This window comes from Zootoca vivipara, chromosome 1, assembly GCF_963506605.1.
Source record: "Zootoca vivipara chromosome 1, rZooViv1.1, whole genome shotgun sequence".
Classification (NCBI taxonomy): Eukaryota; Metazoa; Chordata; class Lepidosauria; order Squamata; family Lacertidae; genus Zootoca; species Zootoca vivipara.
In genome coordinates, this window is record NC_083276.1 from 48,477,750 (window position 1) to 48,498,412 (window position 20,663).

The window sequence follows — 20,663 nt, forward strand, 5'->3', positions numbered from 1 at the left end:
GTGATTTCAGAACTACGGAATCCTCCAATTAGGGAAAGATGTCTCTTGCAAAGACTTGTTTTTTGTTGTCTGTTGCAGAAGCATATATCCTATTAGAACAGGCATCCCCAAACTTCGGCCCTCCAGATGTTTTGGACTACAATTCCCATCTTCCCCGACCACTGGTCCTGTTAGCTAGGGATCATGGGAGTTGTAGGCCAAAACATCTGGAGGGCCACAGTTTGGGGATGCCTGTATTAGAACATCCAAATTTATTACCAAAGCTTTAAAAATTCATGTAATAACATTTAAAGGGGGAATGGGAAATGATTTATTCGGTATACATCAGTGAGCAGAAATATAAACCACTATTGTTAGCAGTATTCTTGTTATTGTTGTTGTTATTATTGTGTGTGAAATGGCTGCTCGCCATTTCAAACTGAACTGAACTGAACGAGGATCAAGACTGCAGCAGTGGGAGACAGGTGTTCAATCCTTTCCTCCAATTCATTTGCTATTTGATCCATTGGTCACACAAAAGTCTTCCTAATGGAGTAAATGGCACCCTTGGGGGAGTATTGTCATCAGCAGAAGGGTGTGGCAGAGGATTAAATCCCTCTCCCCCCACAGCATAGATCCCAGTCATTTCTCTTTTGGCCTGCCTCACCACACATGTCCTCCTTGAGTTTTCACATTTGCTCTCTAAGAACACAAATATGGTCCCTATGCAAAACTAAAATTAAAGTTTTGGAGGAATTCAGATTTTGAATTCAAAATCTGAATGTTTTGGTCTTGCTAGAAATCTCCCAAATCTTTATTGCGCTGTTGTGTATATGTTTGGGTTTTGGTCATTCATCTCATAAAATAGTACAAGCAATCAGGTACCAAATATGATCTTGAGTCCCAATAATAAACAAATGCTAATTATCATTCATTTTAAGTCAAATATGTCACAGCTCCAAATGCTAAATGTCAAATTGTGACTTAAACTTTGAACATCAAGCTTGACACAGGATTTGAAAATTTTTGTGAGCATTTACCCCCATATCTCAGCCCTCACTCTACACATTAAAGACTCACTATAAACACAGGACCTTGTCAGCCTTCCAAGAGAGCATTTGAGGGCTTACAGAGGAAAGGCAGGTGTGAATTGGCCTTGGGGCTAACATCCCTGTGCACACAATGTTGTATATATTAAGCAAAATACACACTAAAATCCTCACCATTCTTTGTGAGGAAACACACACACCACAAACTGATGTGGAAATGTGGCCAACTGAATTTAAGACCAGAAAAATGAGAAACTAAAAGAAACCAAATTAGACAAATTATCCACTTCTATCCAGTCCCAATATGAGCTCTCATGCATTATTTTGAACACCTTAAGAGGGCTAAAGTTTTGTAAGGGATTGCGTCCAAATTCTTAAAGTTGTGATCTCTCTCTCTCTCTCTCTCACACACACACACACACACAAACCCCCCTCAAAATTCTCAATAAATATGAGAGTTCTCTTTGCAGTTTTTTTAATAAAAAAACTAAGAAGCTTAACAGAATTTGCAGGTCAGGCTGTCCTTCCACACAACTTTCCCTATTAATGTTTCCTTTGACAATGCTGAGAGGCACAAACATAGCATGGCTGGATACAGATGGGAACAGAACATATAACTGATATGAAGCCTTAGAGTGTTACATAACCAAAGCTTCTTTCATAAGGGTATAAAACGTGATGGTGAACACCACCCCATTACTACATTAATGCTGCCATTTGAAAGGGATACTTTAGTCATCATTTTTACCGTCAGTGTAAGATGAGGATTTTCCCATTGAACTAGCAAAGTTATTATTGTATGCCACCACAATCTGCGAGTGGTACGAGATTCCAGGCATTTCAGGCACTTACCCAAGGTTCATGTTTTCCTTTAGAATGAGGTACAGCAGAGACTCACTTCTGCAAATCACTACTCAAGGGGAAATAAGTTTTCAAGGCACTCACAATAGCTGTTCTCCCCAGTTCAAAATGAACTATGCCAAAAATGTGCAGAACCATTTCCCTTCAGAACTCACAAGTAGGTAGAGAGGTTTGAATCTGAATCGGAGGGGGCGGGAATTCTCCTTCCCTCTCACCACCACAGCAACAGCCAGGTAGCAGCAGTGATTGAGATACCTATCCCACACCCTCTCTTTCTCTTTCTTTCTCTACCTGGCTTTCGCAAATGACATCCAGGAGCCATCAGATATGTCATTTTCAAAGAGCACCTGTTAGTATGGCTGCCAGGTGTCAGGAAAAGTACACCTCTCAGTGCTGTAGCATCATACCAGCTGCAGGAGGAGAATAGGGGAGAAAAGCAATATTCCTCCTAGTCAACCACAGAAGAAAGTGGTGAGTAGGGAGAAACTCTGTCCAATCAACTATTTTGGGGGGGAGGGGGGCTTTCTCCCTAGCACAAGGTACAGGACCTTGAGGTCTGAGAGAGATGGCAGTTGAAGGAGAATTCAAATGAAATCCCTTTGTGTGCTGTACTCTTGCTCACAATCACTAGCCCATTCTACCGTATATGAAGCCAGGGCAAAGCCACTCAATGCTAATTATTATTCCAGTATTGCAAGTGTCTGTCTGAAGGTAAGGAGCAGTTGATTTTGTAAGACAACCCTGCAGATTAATCACTGACGTGAGATCTGAAGTGGTGACTTCAAAGCTCATGCTATGAGCCACCGTACTGTACTACTTCATAGTGTCCAAAGTATTTCACAACTCTCATCTTGTTATCCTCACAGAGCATCTTTGTTATGACAAGTTTGGCTGAAAGAGAGACCAAGGTGATTAAGTGGGTCCCATGGCTAAGAGGAGTTGTCTTACATAAAACCCCAGAGTTATTAACTGCGCTACAAGCAGAAATGTTGAATGTCTCTTTTGTATATCTTGTGGTAGTAATGAGAATTTCTGTAGCTTCTTAGCTCAGATCAAAATAGCAAAATAGCAACTACCAACATAAGACTGTATCCACCAAGGTGATCGGCAATCATTGACTCCGGCTGAATCCTTTCTGAACATGTTGCCACATACACTATACAGAGTTGAATAAATCCAAACTCACACAATTCTACATTTCCCTATTTGAGAGAACCTTATAAAACAAAGTATATAAAACTTATATGTAATTACAAAGTCCCAGGGATTGGCTTTATGATATGAGCCTTCTACCTTGCTGAAGCTAAGCAGGTCTGGATCTAGTCCATGCCTAGCTGGATATGCACAGAACTTTGGGTTTAATGAAAGAGGAAAAGCAGGATATAAATGTTACCAGGGGGGGCGCTAGTTTCCCCAATCTCCTTTATTTGAGTAATTCAACTGTGGAAGCAAAATTCAAAGCCTAAGATCACCTTTATGAGTATGTTTTTCATTTAAAATTTTAGTGGTGAGCCTGATTACATTTAGAAACATGTATACCTTTTATCACAATGTTCCAAGACATTTAAATGGAAGAGCTTAATGAAATGGACTATAAGACAGAAGCCAGAAGGTTCTCTGCCTTCCTTACAAGCTAATTATTATTTGAGCAGAATCCATTTTCTGCCAGCTTTTGAGAGAGATGCTGTTTTTCAGTAGAGTGGAGCTAAATAATTCATATATAAAAATGTTGCCACTTTATCCAAGTAGGAGAGTAGCAATAAGGTCCAAAGCATGTATTACGGGGAGCCAAGAAAGATTTCTCACTACTATTGAATAACCAAAGACTGTCTTATTTTTCTTCTTGTTGGCCTGGCGAATAGGTAATATTTCCTCCTTTTGAGTAGGAAAATTGGTTACATTCGACTATCTGCCAAGACATGCTAATGCAGGAAGCTATGCAATAAAATAAAATAAAAATTAGAGGCATAGAGCAAAGTGAACATAATGTGACTGGAGAACACCTGAAGTGGAAACTTGTGTGTTAAGAGAGACTGCACCAGCTGAAGAAAATAAAATGTGAACCTGTGACAAATTGAAGCACTTTTAAAATGTTTATTTCTGCCCGGCTGGCAAAGAGTTAACCCACCTCCAGCCTGACTGGCATAGAACTCTGATGGGGGCGGGACTGTGCCAGGTTTGAAAGGAGGGAGAGTCGGTTTGGTGAGTTAGGAGGGAGAGGGAGGAAGGTGTGGTGTGATGTTATGAGGTGGCTTGTATGAAGACAGTTAAGAGGCTAGGAAAACTTAAAGTTAAATGTTTGACTGAGTTTATTTTGTACAACTGGAACAAAGCTAATTAATAAATGACACGTTAAAGAATCACTTATGTTTTTAACACAATAAAACTTCATCTCTGTTTTTGCCAACAAGAGGTCCGTCTGTATTTTTCCAGCGAGGTACCAGGACTCACAGCCGTGGTGACTCAAGAGAGGGCAAAACTCACCTCAGGCAGGGAGGTGGTGGTTTGTGTCCTGAAGTTACACGGAGGAGGCTAAGAAGGGTAACCTGAGGTGCCAAGAAGTTGCCAGAGTGCATAGGGCAAACTTCTACGGTGGGGGGAATCCAACTGAGGGAGACCCTTTACTGGAGGCAAGAGGTTATTCCTGGGGGACAGCCTAGAGTTTCTTAAGGTACCAGGCCACGCAAGCTGGAAGGCTCTCCTTACTAAGAAACCCATTAGTAAAAGGGGTTTATTTTTTTGAGGCGCCAGGAGAAGAGGGTAGGTGTTTTCCCCTCTGGATTCTTGTGTCGCAGTGATAGTAAGGTAGAGTGGGACCAGGGTCGTCACATTTTTGGTGGCAGCGTCGTGATCGAAATTAAAAGCTCACGCGCCTAGTTTGGTTTGAGTCTGTCAGGATTTTCCTGTGAGGAAAATGACTCACGTAAGAAAACCCAGAGAGGCAAAAGGAGATGAAAGAACGGAAGGGGCTGAGGGAAGCCCAGGTTCTGAGGTAGAACTGATGAAACTACGAATTGAGATGGCCCGAATTGAAGCTGAGAGGGAAAAGATAGCAGCTGAAAGTGAGAGAGAAAAAGCTAGGATTGAAGCTGAAAGTGAGAGGGAAAAAGCTAGAATTGAAAGTGAGAGAGAAAGAGCTAGGATTGAAGCTGAAAGTGAGAGGGAAAAAGCTAGAATTGAAAGTGAGAGAGAAAGAGCTAGGATTGAAGCTGAAAGTGAGAGGGAAAAAGCTAGAATGGAAGCTGAGGAGAGAATGCAGTCCGAGAGGTTAAGGGTTCAATTAGAACAGGACAGAATGAAGCTTGAAGAGATACGTTTGCGATCAGAATTAACTAGTAGCCCAGTTAACAATGATAGTACCGCAATTAATTTAAAAAGGTTCCCCAAATTTGGAAAAGACGATAATGTCGAATCGTTTCTATTTACCTTCGAACGCGTTTGTGTGGAATTTCAAATACCTGAGGAGAACTGGATGCTTTATTTAAGACCTCAAATTTGTGGGATACTAAGTGAAATTTATGCTGACCTGAGGGAAGAAGAGCTGTCAAGTTACCAAGTATTTAAGCAAAGGGTCAGGGTTCGATGTGGACTCACGGCTGAACAAAGCAGAAAGGCTTTTCGTGAGGCAAAAAAGGAACATAAAGAGACTTATGCCCAACTAGCTAGCCGCTTAGATAAATTACTTGACAGATGGATTCAAGGGAGTGGAGTGAAGGACTTTGATGAGTTAAAACAATTAATTTGTTTAGAACATTTTTTTAAGCAAATCCCTAGCAATTTACGTTGGTTCTTGAGGGATAAAAAACTGAAAACTGTGGCAGGGGTTGCTGAGGTCTTAGACGAACTACAAGGAGATTTCAATGAAATAGCATTCCCAAAACACTCACAGAAGGGTACTCCATGGAGAAACAGAGAAAATAAAGACAGGCAAGAAAATTTTCCTGTCAGGGAATCAGTTTCTGACAAGACAGGTTCTAAGAAAATCACTTGTTTTTTCTGTAATCGTGAGGGCCATGTACGTGCCAGGTGCCCCCTGCTGGTTAAGTCGCAAACTACACCTACTGCAGCTAAACAAGTAAAACTGGTAATGCAGTCACAGGAAAATAGCTCGCCTCAGACAGAAGGCTCAGAGAAAGCAGACAGTTCAGCTGAGACTACTTCTAAGGTCTTACAGGTCTGGAGGGCTGAGCAGGAGTGCAACCAAGATTACATGGAGCCAATTGAATTGAATGGTCAGTCTTTTTTAGGTTTGAGGGACACAGGAGCAGAAGTCTCACTTGTTAAATCCCAATTTGTTCCAAAGGAGCAGTACCTCAAGGGTCAGTCCTATAGTTTAAAAGGCATATGGGGCCCACATTTTGAAGTACCATTAGCTGAAGTTGATATTACCTACAAAGGATTTTGTGGCAAGTGGAGAGTAGGAATCCTAAATGAGTTGGAGGTACCCTTTTTAATAGGGAATGACCTAGCTAGTCAGAAGCACCGTATTCAAGTGATAACTAGGTCACAGTCTCAAGTCACTGAGAGTAATCCCCCTGCAGTTATAGAGACACCCATAGAGCCTGGTGAGGATGAAGGGCTGATTAGCGTGCCAGTGGTCCAGGAGCACGGTGCCCAATTCTTGAGTGATCAAAAAGAGGATGAAACTATAAAAGAGCTGTGGGATAAAGCACAAAGTCCTACTGCAGAAGTAACTGTGGAGAACCCCTGCTTATTTACCACCATTGAGGGAAGACTGTATAGAATTTCTAGGAGGAGGAAAACTGCTGCTGTTTGGGAAAGGAAGAAACAGTTAGTGTTGCCAAGAGCTTACCGGTTGCAAGTGCTACAAATGGCACACGACGCACCCTCAGCAGCGCATCTAGGCATTAGAAAGACTAGTGATTGAATCCAAGCAAGATTTTACTGGCCTGGGATGGGCAAGGACATCAAAGAGTATTGCAAGTCCTGTGTGATCTGCCAAAAAGCAGGCAAAAGGGCGGACAAAACGCGAGGCTTGTTACAGTCTATTCCTGTAATTACTGAGCCCTTTTCCAGAGTAGGAGTGGACATCCTCGGGCCTATCTCCAGAGTTACAAAAAGTGGGAATAAGTTTATTTTATGCCTCGTGGATTATGCTACGCGCTATCCAGAAGCAATACCTCTAAAGGACATTGACTCAAAGACTGTAGCAAAAGCCCTCATGTCGGTGTTCCTAAGGCTGGGATTCCCCAAAGAAATTATAACAGATTTAGGGACATCCTTCACGTCCAAGACCATGGAAGAGCTTTTAACTCTTTGTGGAATTAAGCATGTTAAAACTACGGCTTATCATCCACAGTCGAATGGCTTGACGGAGAAATTTAACTCAACCCTGAGCCCGATGCTAAAAACCTATTCCATCAATCATCCTAACGACTGGGATGAGAGGCTGCAACACTTCCTATTTGGTTATCGCGAAGTGCCGCAGGAGAGCACAGGGTTCAGTCCTTTTGAACTCCTATTTGGACGACAGCCACGAGGACCCCTAGACTTGATGAAAGCAGCGTGGTCAGGGGAGGAACAGATCGACAGCCCTGATGTTGTGACGTATCTACAGGAGCTGCAGAGCGACCTCCAAGAGTTACGGGAGCAAGCTGCTCACAACTTGCAGCAGGCACAGCGTCGACAGAAGCAGTGGTATGATGCACACGCAAGAGACAGATCTTTCCAGCCCGGTGACAGTGTGCTCGTGTTAAGAACAAGACGTCGAAAGAAGTTGGAGATGTCGTGGGACGGTCCCTTCAAAGTGGTCGAGAGGATATCGGCGGTGAACTATTTGGTAGAGTTAGATGGGGAAGGGAACCGATGTAAGAATTTTCATGTAAATTTACTTAAGCCTTATTTTGACAGAAATAAGTTGGTGTTGCAAGTAAAGGGGAAGGTGACCCAAGGAATTCATTTAACTGGATGGGGAGAGCTAAGTAAGGGCACAACTCTAGCAGAGGTGTCATTCGATGAAAGTCTGACCCCAGAGCAAAAGGAGCAGTTAAAATTAGTCCTTGCTCAGTTTGCCCAGATCTTCTCAAACATCCCAGGGAGGACCAGCCTAGCAACTTATAAAATAGACACAGGGTAAGCACATAAGTGGGAAGGAAAACATCATAGCGGACGCTTTGTCTAGGTATATTTTTGAGAGGTATAGAATGGTGCAAAGTATTATATGAAACGGTAATAACCCTAGCAGAACATTTGTGCTTAGGCATTATAGTCTGACACATGCCAAACATGGTTTATCTGTGTACAAGTTTATGAGATGTTAATTTAGTTGACTTTGTAATATGAATGTTATAGAATGCATTGAAGTATTTTTTAACCCCAAGCCCATTGCTTTGGCATTGCTCTAGTTAGTTAAGAGCAAGCCGACGCAATGTCTTTGTGGTGGGGGAGATATGTGACAAATTGAAGCACTTTTAAAATGTTTATTTCTGCCCGGCTGGCAAAGAGTTAACCCACCTCCAGCCTGACTGGCATAGAACTCTGATGGGGGCGGGACTGTGCCAGGTTTGAAAGGAGGGAGAGTCGGTTTGGTGAGTTAGGAGGGAGAGGGAGGAAGGTGTGGTGTGATGTTATGAGGTGGCTTGTATGAAGACAGTTAAGAGGCTAGGAAAACTTAAAGTTAAATGTTTGACTGAGTTTATTTTGTACAACTGGAACAAAGCTAATTAATAAATGACACGTTAAAGAATCACTTATGTTTTTAACACAATAAAACTTCATCTCTGTTTTTGCCAACAAGAGGTCCGTCTGTATTTTTCCAGCGAGGTACCAGGACTCACAGCCGTGGTGACTCAAGAGAGGGCAAAACTCACCTCAGGCAGGGAGGTGGTGGTTTGTGTCCTGAAGTTACACGGAGGAGGCTAAGAAGGGTAACCTGAGGTGCCAAGAAGTTGCCAGAGTGCATAGGGCAAACTTCTACGGTGGGGGGAATCCAACTGAGGGAGACCCTTTACTGGAGGCAAGAGGTTATTCCTGGGGGACAGCCTAGAGTTTCTTAAGGTACCAGGCCACGCAAGCTGGAAGGCTCTCCTTACTAAGAAACCCATTAGTAAAAGGGGTTTATTTTTTTGAGGCGCCAGGAGAAGAGGGTAGGTGTTTTCCCCTCTGGATTCTTGTGTCGCAGTGATAGTAAGGTAGAGTGGGACCAGGGTCGTCACAGAACCACTTTTCTTTTTTAGTGACCCCACAATGTTGAAGCGCTGAGATTGCTGGGGAACAAAGCAGAAAGAGTTTTACACTCATGTCCTGCTTGTGAGCTTCCCATACGCATCTTGCTGGCCACTGGGGAAAACAGGATGCTAGCCTAGTTAGGTCTCTGATCAGATTCCCCCAGAGTGGCTCTTATGAGATATACCTTCCTAATGGGAAAGGAGTGACACAAGTTGCAATTACATACCCATTTACCTAAAAGTAAGGCACACTGGACTGTGTGTTTTGCTTCTCAGTAGGCATGCATAGGGTTGCCCTGGTTGCCACCAGAACTGATGAAGAGATTTTTGAGGCCCTTTCATTTGTTGCAGAGATAAGGAGCACAGCAAATGTATGCTGTAATATCCAAGGGAGATACAGTTTCCCCCACCCCACATTTTGCGATGTAACTGGCCCAGTTCCCTGGAGTGTGTACTACATACCTGTCATATACTTGTGGTCATTAAAATAAGCTACTCTCACTAAATTGTAACATATAGAATAGGCCTAAGACTAAATAGCAAGCATTTCTTAATTCACTCATAGCCTTTAAGTTAGGAAGCTTTTTTCGTAGTTTCTATTTGCTCTTAAAGCATTATGTTATAGTATCTCAGAAGTAGCCTCTCTATAGTACAGGTTGGTTATGGTCTCACCAAGGATAATTGAACTGATGATCATGTAGCAACTTCTTTGTCTTAGAAGTTAAAAGTAATTAGAAAAGCCTAACAGTTAACTCGGGGGGGGGAGTGTCAAATCATCCAGATAAATTTCAAAATAGACTTCTACCACCATTCAGAAGAAATATTTACACAAACAAACTGATGCTTTTACACTGATACTATATGTAATTCACACCAAAGAACATGTCATAGATATCCTGACTGATAAGACAGGGTATTTCTATAATACTCTTGGCCAAATAGTTTATATTGGAATAAAAACACACTGGAGCAACTGATGTTAAAAGTTATTCATATCTTCATAGGAAAATATGTTAGCATTGACTATCTCCATTTCCATTAGCCCTGCTGTTTGCACAGAAACTTCAAGTCTGGCCCAAGCTTTAACCATATGCAACAGTTGTCTTGAGTTATTTGAATTAAGACCTAGGATTCCATTGTGCTTTTCACATTATTAGGAATGAAGTTGAGCAGGTTGCTACACAGTGGCCAACTGCACAAACCAGAACCAGGAACAGAAAAGTAGCAGCTTGTGTAGCTCAGCCTAAAAGTAAGAACATAAAAGAGATATTCAGGTTCTGAACATTATTGTGATTTAAGGGAGAAAAGAACACTGAACTATTACAAGCACTATAAAATTTTCAAGGTCGGTTCTATGTCAGCTTGAAAAGAAAAGAGGTATGGCTATGGATACACCATGCATCTGTCAACAGACAGATTATTGAACATTAATAAACAAGTATTTTTATAACAAATATGTTCATTGTAGTACTCAAGTGTTTCAACTCCCACCATCCCATAGAAATGAATTGCTTGCTTATGTGCTTAAGTTTTTGTATTTCATTAACTGCTAGGAGCTCTTATCAGTTCACTGGAAAAAATTGTGTCAAGTTGTTCAGTATGACAAATTTTTTAGCAAGAAACACTTAGCAAGGCTAATGTGATATAAACACGTAACAACCCTTGAGAGAATAAATGCCTGGGCAGGAGAATCATAGAGTTGGAAGGGACCCGGAGGATCATCTAGTCCAACCTCCTGCAACACAGGAAGTTTCCGCACACCAAGTCAGACCATTGGCCCACCTCATTCAGTATTGTTGGCATATACTGGTAGCAGCTTACCTTGGTTTCATGCAGGAGTCTTACCCAGCCCTACCTAAAGGCACCAGGGATTGAACCTGTGGCCTTTTATATGCAAAGACTTATACCAACAGTAGTTTCACCCATGGCTGATCTTGTGTTGTGGCCATAAAGAAAAATTGAAAAGAAATACTACAGGAGAGGTAAGAGAGATTGTTTGTGTGCAACTGCACTCACTTGTTTTTTAAATTTTTATTATTCAGAGGCCAACAGGCTGCAGTCTTGTCACTTGGTCAAGAAAGAAATAAAGTCTTGACTGGCAGTTTCCTGCTGATTGAGAACACCAGAAAAAAATCCGAAATGTTATCAAATTTCATCACAGATAATTTTCCAAATAAAGAGATCAAGGATCTGGAAATACATACCCTTGTCGGTTCTTCCAAATTTTAAAATCAAATTACTTGTATAACTCCGGCTACTTCTTTTTTGAATTTATTTTTGTTATCAAAGACAATGCCCAGAAACAGTACCAAAGAATCTGTTCATGGCATTGTTTTACAAAAGTTCCTACCAGACAATTATTTTATTGTTGGATGTACTCTTTATTAATGATGAGATGAACTAATCAATGAAATTGCTAACAAAACTCCTATAAAGAAAGGTCTAGACTGAGTTTTGAATCTGTTGGTTGGAGCATATTCAGTGGTCATAACAACATCATCAGTTAAAGGCAAGTACAACTCTTACCCATCAACAGAACTAGGCATGGCTCTTCTAAAAGGTCACTGGATCTTTCAAAGAGAGGCACCATGTTTTAAATTCTGCACATACAAAATATGCTCATGTCACTCAAATTACACAATGCAGCAGTGTTAAAAGTCTTATTATAGTCTATTAATGGCAAAGAACTGAGCCCAAGGCTCATATATGACTCATGGGAGGGACATGTCCTCAAAGAGACAAACAGTATAAAACAACAGGTTCCCTGTTGAATGTGTATCAGTGTGCATGAGTGCAAGTGCATGTAACAAAAGAAGTCCAAACCATGGCCCGCTGAATTGTTCCAAGCTGTATATCCAGTCCGAATGATAAAAGGCTTTCATTTTAACTGTATGTTAAAATGCAAATTCATATCCCACAAAAGCCAACAGTATGGTTGGTTGAAATAGCTTCAAAGTGAGTGTTACTGCAAGTTGTCCTGCTTGTCTTTATTTGTCAGCCTCTGGATATGTGGGGTACTTGACTGTCTCAATTTTCTCTTTTACTTTGTAGGAGGGGTATAAGCCTGTTTTTCCTAATTTTCTATTGACGCCTTTGGAGTAACCATCCCAGTGGTTTCCAGCAACACCAATTATATCTCCAGGTTCCATAGGAATTTCATCAGCAGTTCGGGGATGATGAGCATAAATGGCAAGCTGGTTATGGGCATTTTGTCCCCCAAAATAATAGATATCATCTAAAGAGTGAAAAAAGGCTGATGCATCTGGATGCAATGTCTGCATTATTTCATAGGCAACTCGACAAACCTAGGGAAAGTAGTAACAAAAAGCACTAATTAGCAAACAGCATTACAGTACATCAGTTAAGTATTCCTTACAGAAGTGTATCTTGTCCAACTTTCTTTCTTCTCCAATCATTCATAAAGCATATTACTTCAACATTAAGCAATTAGCAACAGAATGCAACAATGTTAATCCTTGTATAATGTTTTACAGAACTCTTTTAAAACATTCAATTTAAAGTAATTTTAATTTGCTTACATCTGGAGAATGAGATAAAGGCATTTTGGGTTGTATCCAACGTTAATCATACTCAGACCCACTGAAATTAGTAGAGATGACAAATCTCAATGGGCCTAGTCAGTATAACTTAATTGGATGCACCTACTTTGTTGTCTTGAACTCAGACTTTTTGCACGCAAAGCATGAGCTCTACCACTGAGCAACTCACACTACAGCAGTTTATATTATAAGCCCCAAGCCTGACTTACTGAACCTTAAAAAAAGTTTTAATTAAATAAAAAACAGTGACTCATCCTCTGTAAGAAACTTCAGAACCTACTAGAAGCCCAAAGGACATTTACTACACTGGGTCTTCACTGGATCAAATTCAAATTCTTAGTATTAGTCTGTGGAACCTCCTTAAAATTGGCCCAAGGCATCTAGACAACCTTCTGACTATGATCTTGCTTGGCAGTGATATCCTTCAGCAACTCCAAAGCTGTCAGGCTTAAGTACAAGCCCTCTTAGAACTGAAGATAGGAATGTCTTGGCATCAGGCCCAAGGCTCTGGATAATTGGAGAATATTAGAATGACTTATAATCTCATGACCTTCAGAGCAATGTGAAACCCTCTTGGTTTTCAGAGTTGCCACTAAATCGATTAAATGGAATATGAATATCAAGTCCAAAGCAGAGTAGCAGAAGGAAAAAGGAAATGAAAAATGAATAGTATACAAGTGCCAGAGAGCACGGAAAGAAAAATTGGTCCAATCACCAATTTTTTATTTCCTCTGTATGCTGTAGAAGGTGGCCAGGAGTGGTGATAAATGTTTTAATAAAAGAGGTAGATGGATAGTAGGTAAACAAAATAAATTCAAATCTAGAGTGATCAAACATGTATCCCATTTAATAAACTTAAAGCACAGCCATTTATCAAAATCTCAGATTTACACATTCTCTCATCATCTATTCCTAAAAACAGTAATAACTGTTAATACTTTAATGCATATATGAATTACTAAACACTATTTCTGACTGCTTCACTCTGAAGCCACAGTTCTGTGTCCACAACAATTACCAAATATGCTACCACTAAGGCTGAAGGCCAGTATCTCTTTTAGGTATAACAGGTGTCTCGTTATAATCAAGAGAGGTTTGACACTCTAAAATTAGAAGTGGGTAACTTTTTTTCACCTTAAAAAAACAAACACTGCAGCCTTATCTATTAATTAAGCCATTTCTGCTCATTTTTATTTACAAGGCAGAAGCAAAGCCATCATCTTTCCTGATATTATTAGGTCTCATTGATATTAAGATGAATGGTATTTAAATTTCTTGTAGCTTTTTAAAACATCTATTTGATAAATTTAAAAAATCCTTGTACACAGGAAAAGGACCTTTGAAAGCACACTGTTTATTTTCAGATATGTTTAAAATGGAAGGACTTGTCCTCAAAGTCACAAAATATGGGCATGATCCACTTGTGAACACAAGGCCCATTGAAAAAAAATAGGAATTGCACAAGAAAGCAGGTGAGCTTTTCCACATTTTGCATAGTCTGTGACCAATTCTAGACAGAATAAGCAACATATTCAGTGAAAAGGGACACAGACCTGGACACATTAATATAGCTTAAGTTTTGTTTTATCCAATCTGGTTGGGAGTAGGGCTGTGCAATAAATTGCCATATTGTTGAATACCGGTATTGAAATAACATTGTGATGAGTTTTTCAAAAAGACAATATACTGGTGAACAAAAGGTAGAAACTTAACAGCTTTCCAGGGGGTAGCTCAACTGACTAATACTTTGCAGATTATTTGCAGGCACATGTCTCCAGCTTTGTTTGCTCTCTCCCTCCTCCCTCCTAATGATAATGAAGATATGCCCTCACACAAACCAGCAAACTCTTTCAGCTTCACCTGTAGCTTTCCACTTAAAGGTAAAGGGACCCCTGACCATCAGGTCCAGTCATGTCTGACTCTGGGGTTGCGGCGCTCATCTCGCTCTATAGGCCGAGGGAGCCAGCGTTTGTCCGCAGACAGCTTCCGGGTCATGTGGCCAGCATGACAAAGCTGCTTCTGGCGAACCAGAGCAGCGCACAAGCTTTCCACTTAGATTTCAGCAGAGCCTGCTAACAATCTAAGAGGGATCCCCCATGCCTAGACAATCAAAGAGGCAAAGTAAACTGGAAAACACTTCTTTCTTCCCTCACCAGTGAAAAAGAGAGGGGGAAGAGTTTTTATTTTCTATTTTATGGGGGTGTTTATGTTGTTGGTCCCCCCTAAATAGCTTTCCTCCATATTAAAAGGAAGGGTGTTTTTTTAATTCAAAGGAAGCTATCTGCTTGCTTGCTTGCCCTCCCTTTGATAAAAAGGAAGAGTTTGGTGGGATGAGGGTGGGGGCAGGGGAGAAGATTTAGCTGGCTGCCTTATGCTGAAATGGGAGGTTGGATACTATGTGAGAATGATGGGGAGGGTGTTTTTTGGTAAGCAGTGAAAGCAAATGTGTGTCTACTCACAAGCAAGCCCTATGGAATTCAATGGGACTTACTCCCAGGAAGGTAGAAGTAAGTTTGAACTCAGTGGGTTCATGCACAGATTCCACTTAGACCTCTGAGTGGGGAAGCAGATGCAACTTGACTAGTAAATCACTTAAACCACTCATAAATCAGTTGAAAATATATTAAATATGATATATGGAAGCTTATTTAATATTTTTATTAAATGTACTACTTCCTTACATCTTAAGGCTCTCCACCACCACAGGGAGCTTCATCAAGGCCTCGGCTGCTGCGGGGAAGCACAGTGCACCACCACCATGGGGAGGTATGGCTGGACCTTCGGCTGCCGTGGGGAGGCATGACAAAGCCCTCTGCTGCAGCGGGGAAGCACAGCGCACCCTCTGCTGCTGCAGGGAGGTTTGGAGGGATCCTCTGCCCCTGGAGGGAGGTCCAACAAAGCCCCCCGCCACTGCAGACAGAAATCATGATGTTGAAAACCAGATATTGCCCAGCCTAAGTTCTCCAGGAAGAATGGCTGACTTGTCCATAATTTGACATTGACTTTCTATACCTCTAACCCAATCATAAAGTATCTGGGAATGAATTATTAGATAACAGTCTGAAACTAATGATTGGGGAAAGGGCTGTAGCCACACTCGAAGTTTCCTTAGTCACATGTTATGCTGCTGCTAAAGTGACATGTGGAAAACAGCCTTAAGACTCACATATATGCAGATTTCTATGATGCTCAACTATATCTTTTCATGCAAGTACAGAATGGTATTGCTGGCTGACTTTCTCGACCACTACAACTTTCATGATGATTCCAATTCTACGATTCTATAACATACTTTTCTTTTTTAATCAAGTTTATTTCAAATCCACAAACATTAAAAAGCCTTGCCTCATTAGCAAATCTGGTCAATCATCAACTGAAGAAACAATACAATCGGTACTAAAGTAAGCAACAAAACCGAAATTGGAATGGTTTAATTATTAACAAAATTCAGTGTTCTCCTAGCTATGAATAAACGTAGGTGTTTCTTCACCAATATAGTCACTACAGTTCACAACAACTGGTGCCACTTGATATTTGATTATCTGTTCTCATACTAAGTTGCTATTTGAGTTGAAAAGCAAGTACTACTAAGGTAGAAAGTTGTAGTATTGGGTGTAATCTTCATGTGCTTATTTCACTTCTGGAATCTCCTTGTTCATAGGGAAATTAATATATGTTTATTTTTTATCCTATTATACTATGAGGCACACTGTTGAGTGAGGTTCAAGAATTTTAGACTCCTGTTCTAAACTGGTAAAATTGTTGCACATCACCAAATGTTGGTCTGCTATCCCCACCTATCCTCACACCACTGGCATTTGCAGACCTCAGCTTATGTGTGAAAAAACTTTGCAGCAATAAAGGCAACTGGATATAGTTTTTTTTAAAAAACCCCACCTATTTCTACTTTCAAAATCTAATATTTTAATTTGAATTACATCCCAACTCCTGACCTCCAAGGTAATACACAATACAAGAATTACACAATACAATACAATGAAAAATATAAAAAGCTAACGCATTTAAGAGGATTTATGAATACCATAAGAATTGATCAGATACTTTTTTCACTTAATGGAAATGTTATAAAATATACAGATGAAAGATATGAACGGTAAAGTAACAGTACTTTATAGTTCCAAACCTGAAGAAATGAATACTGTAGCAAAGATTTATGTGCAACAGAATACTTTCTGGGTTCATAATTAAAAGGCTAACCATGGAACATTCACAGTGAAAGAGGCATTTGTTACATTTTTGCCTTGAATGAAGTTAAGAAATGGTTTGTCAAAATGTCAGTCTTTAAAAACAGTTTAATGCTTTGTAGTGCATATTGTTCACTTCTTGATTATAAAAAGTACAACTCTTCAGCATATACTTGAACAGCATACCTGAAAAGGCTTGCAATATTTTATAATCCTATAATCTCTTCCATCATGCTTAACTATCAAGGCAAATTCTCTGCAGAAAAGGGCAATTTAAAAACCATCAATGCAGGTAGCTAATCCACATTGTTCCAGGTACTGCAGTAGATGGGGAACACCGTAAAACTACTGAGAAAGTTTTAAATATATATTGCATTGCTGTCATGGGAATTAATCCTCTGATACTAAAATGGTGAAAAAGAATATTCTGTTGCGTGGGGAAAAAATCAAATAGTCTGCAGTCCACCTTCTGACAGAAAGGAAAACTGTCAGTTTGGAAGAGAGTAAAAACCTAACATGGGGCGGCCACAAGAAAGAGGCTGAAGGGAGGATACAGAATAGGCAACCGAGTGAGGAAGAATCTGAAAGAAAGTAAAAGGGAAACAAAGCTTAAGGAAAGAATATAAATCTATATAGATCTAATAAATAAATAAAAAGTGGCCCTGGAAACAAGGAACTAAGGAACTGGGAAAAGCTGGGGAATAAAACTCAAAAGCGCGTAAGATAGCAAGGACCGCTATGAAAATATTTTTATTGGCAATCCTGTTGATGGAGCAATCCTATATTAAAGAAACTCTCAAATTTGGGTCAATAATAATATACAAATAATACTAATAGTGATAGGCCATTATTATTTATCATTATTTTTCTCTTCTTTTTCTTCATTTTGTTCTTTAATTTTATTTCATCTCTTTCTCTTTCCCCCCTTGTTATATGTGCAAATCAAAAAAAAAAATCAATTAAAATACAAACCCTTAAATATTGAAGGGAAATTTGTAAACTGTTTTAAAACAATCTATCGCTGGTATTTAACAGCTCAAGATAAGAGCACAGCACTTGGTTTGATGTTCACTCTTCAAGGTAGACTTCTTAGAACTGCTAGATTGGTTCATTTAGGCTATTTAGCGGTCTCCATTAGTGACATTAAGATGTCACTAGCAAGTTCTCAAACACTATGTGACTGAGAAAGCCATCTCCTAATGTTTGTCCCCAGAGGCAATATACCTCCGAAGACAGATGATCCAAAAATAATAATCAACACTATCCTCTTCATGAATGTGATTATCCCTTTAAGGTTAATTAGCAGCCATCACCACATCTGGCAATATAGTCTTCCAGTTAATAACCAAGTTGTTTGAAAAAAGTATACCCTTTTGTTTGTCCTAAACCAATAGAAAATCAATTGCAGCCAGATATCCACTGAGTTCCAATGTTCTGACATAATACTTTTTTCTACCAAATGTTCACATTGTTTATCATTTACATTTCTTTTGATGTATCTCCCATATATCTCCTCTACAGCAGGTGCTGCAACCTTCCAACAATTTGATTTCACTACTACCTCCAAGACACACTTCCACTGTCTCTCAAGACAAAAAAATGCCAACAAATCTCTCTACCATTGCTCCCCATGTTCATCTTTTTCAAAGGGGCAGAGTTTTAACTTCCAATCACTTCTCTTAAACTTACTATATTTTCATGAAACAAACCATGGATTGGATCCAGTGTCATTATGCAAACTAGTTCCACTAATGTGACACACTTACAGGAAGAGGGGGGGGGGAATTATTTTTTGCTGACTCTTCCTCCAATTCTCGCAACCTGCTCTGGAAGGGTGGGGACTTTCCAGAACATCATGGGAGGCGACTTGGGGATCAGCTAAAATTGCTTCCTCTTCCTCCTTCTGTATGTCAAAGGGCATGTCTGAATGCAGCTCATTATTTCTGAGATGTAACAAGCAGAGCTACACATTGCTGTGGTTTCCTTTTTTAAATACAGTAGTAGTTTTGCTCTTGTTTTTAGGGATGTTAGTTTTGCATTGATTTTCTGCATGTTATGAAAGAGAATAATTTTAAGGCATTAGTAATGCTTGTATATTTCAAGCATTTCATTGTACTACTAGTTACAGGTAGGTGGCCGTGTTGGTCTGACGTAGTCGAAACAAAATTTAAAAATTCCTTCCAGTAGCACATTAAAGGTAAAGGGACCCCTGACCATTAGGTCCAGTTGTGACCGACTCTGGGGTTGCGGCGCTCATCTCGTGTTATTGGCCGAGGGAGCCGGTGTAAAGCTTCCAGGTCATGTGGCCAGCATGACAAAGCCGCTTCTGGTGAACCAGAGCAGCACACGGAAACGCTGTTTACGTTCCCGCTGTAGCGGTACCTATTTATCTACTTGCACTTTGAGGTGCTTTCGAACTGCTAGGTTGGCAGGAGCTGGGACAGAGCAATGGGAGCTCACCCCGTCGCGGGGATTCGAACCGCTGACCACCTGATCAGCAAGCTCTAGGCTCTGTGGTTTAACCCACAGTGCCACCCGCGTCCCAAGCACCACCCGCGTCCCATATGAGCTTTTATCAGGTATTTGAAGAAGTGTGCATGCACACGAAAGCTCATACCAATGACAAACTTAGTTGGTCTCTAAGGTGCTACTGGAAGGAATTTTAAAATTTTGTTTCATAGTACTACTATTGGTTATAGGAAACCACTAAGTACTATAGCCATTCATGTTTATATTGTGCTACTGGTGTACTGATATACAGAACTTTATAATGTGTACCACCTTACCTGTGAAGAAAATGTGCAGACAAGGAAGTCTGCCTGAGACAAAAAGTGTATATCCAGAATAACACCCCGTAGAGAGTTTTCTGTGTACCGATTATGGAGACCCGCTGACCACGAAATGGAGTTGTCACTAATAAACTCATAATTTGGATACCTGCAGGGGGAAAATGCACCACAAATATCAGCATTCAGTTTTGGAGGTTGCATCCAAAGTAGTACATCCCATCAGTGCAAGGATTTTTGCTTGTGCAATGGAACTTCCGCCTCCCCTCAAGTACCTTCTAAATCTGTTCGGGGGGACGGGGGACGCCGCCGCTTTGCTGCACAAGTGGAAATTCGTGCACTGACAGGACTTGTTAATTGGATACCACACTTTTAAATTAAACAGATTTTTTTCACCTCTTAGCAGTTTGCTATGCCAATTTTGCAGGATTTTTATCCACTTCTTGTAAACAGAAACCCATGACTCATGTATGTCATAATCGACCTGCAAATTCAAGAACAAATTGGAAGCTTTCAGCTGTATCTCATAAGAATTACGGTACTATTAGTGGAGCCTTGTTCTACCATACCTGTTTTGGAAGTATGTATATAAAGCTCAGCAGTTATAGCTATTATCAAATAGTTTCGAACACAGGTATTCATATAGACATTGAAAGTAAATATGCTGTTTGTTTAAATAGCCGCACTTCATGTAAAATCACTATGTACAATAATATGGTCTTACTTAGATTTTGCCTCTTGCAATAATGAAGGATCATCTGTAGCCAAATAGACTCGTTTTTTGTCAATATGCATTCTGCGGGAGAGAAGTTGGAAACGTTCTTCAACATGTACCATATATTCTTCAATGGGATGAAATGCTGCTTCAGTTCCCACTTTGTCTGTTCTTCGGACATGAATACTGCAAAGAAAAGCAAACAAACATTTCTCTTGATCAGGGTTTGTTTGTTTTTTGGTTGTTTGTCCTTCACTTTCATTAGAACGGACTGTAAAATAAATTGGCATTAGAATATATATTATTTTCAGAATAAATTTG

General features: G+C 40.2%; 1 protein-coding gene across 2 annotated transcripts in view; it reads right to left on the reverse strand.

Annotated features, from left to right (window-relative positions):
- Window positions 1-10,425: 10,425 nt before the first annotated feature.
- The window catches only part of FUT8 (fucosyltransferase 8), a 91,538-nt gene continuing 81,300 nt past the window's right edge, over window positions 10,426-20,663 (reverse strand). For both annotated transcript variants that reach the window (XM_035114093.2, XM_060274168.1), the window contains exons 8-10: window positions 20,352-20,528; window positions 19,628-19,778; window positions 10,426-12,381 (exon numbers count right to left, since the gene is read on the reverse strand). In XM_035114093.2, coding sequence (XP_034969984.2) covers window positions 12,064-12,381; window positions 19,628-19,778; window positions 20,352-20,528 — 646 coding nt within the window. In that variant the 3' untranslated portion in view covers window positions 10,426-12,063. The remainder of the gene's footprint in view (window positions 12,382-19,627; window positions 19,779-20,351; window positions 20,529-20,663) is intronic.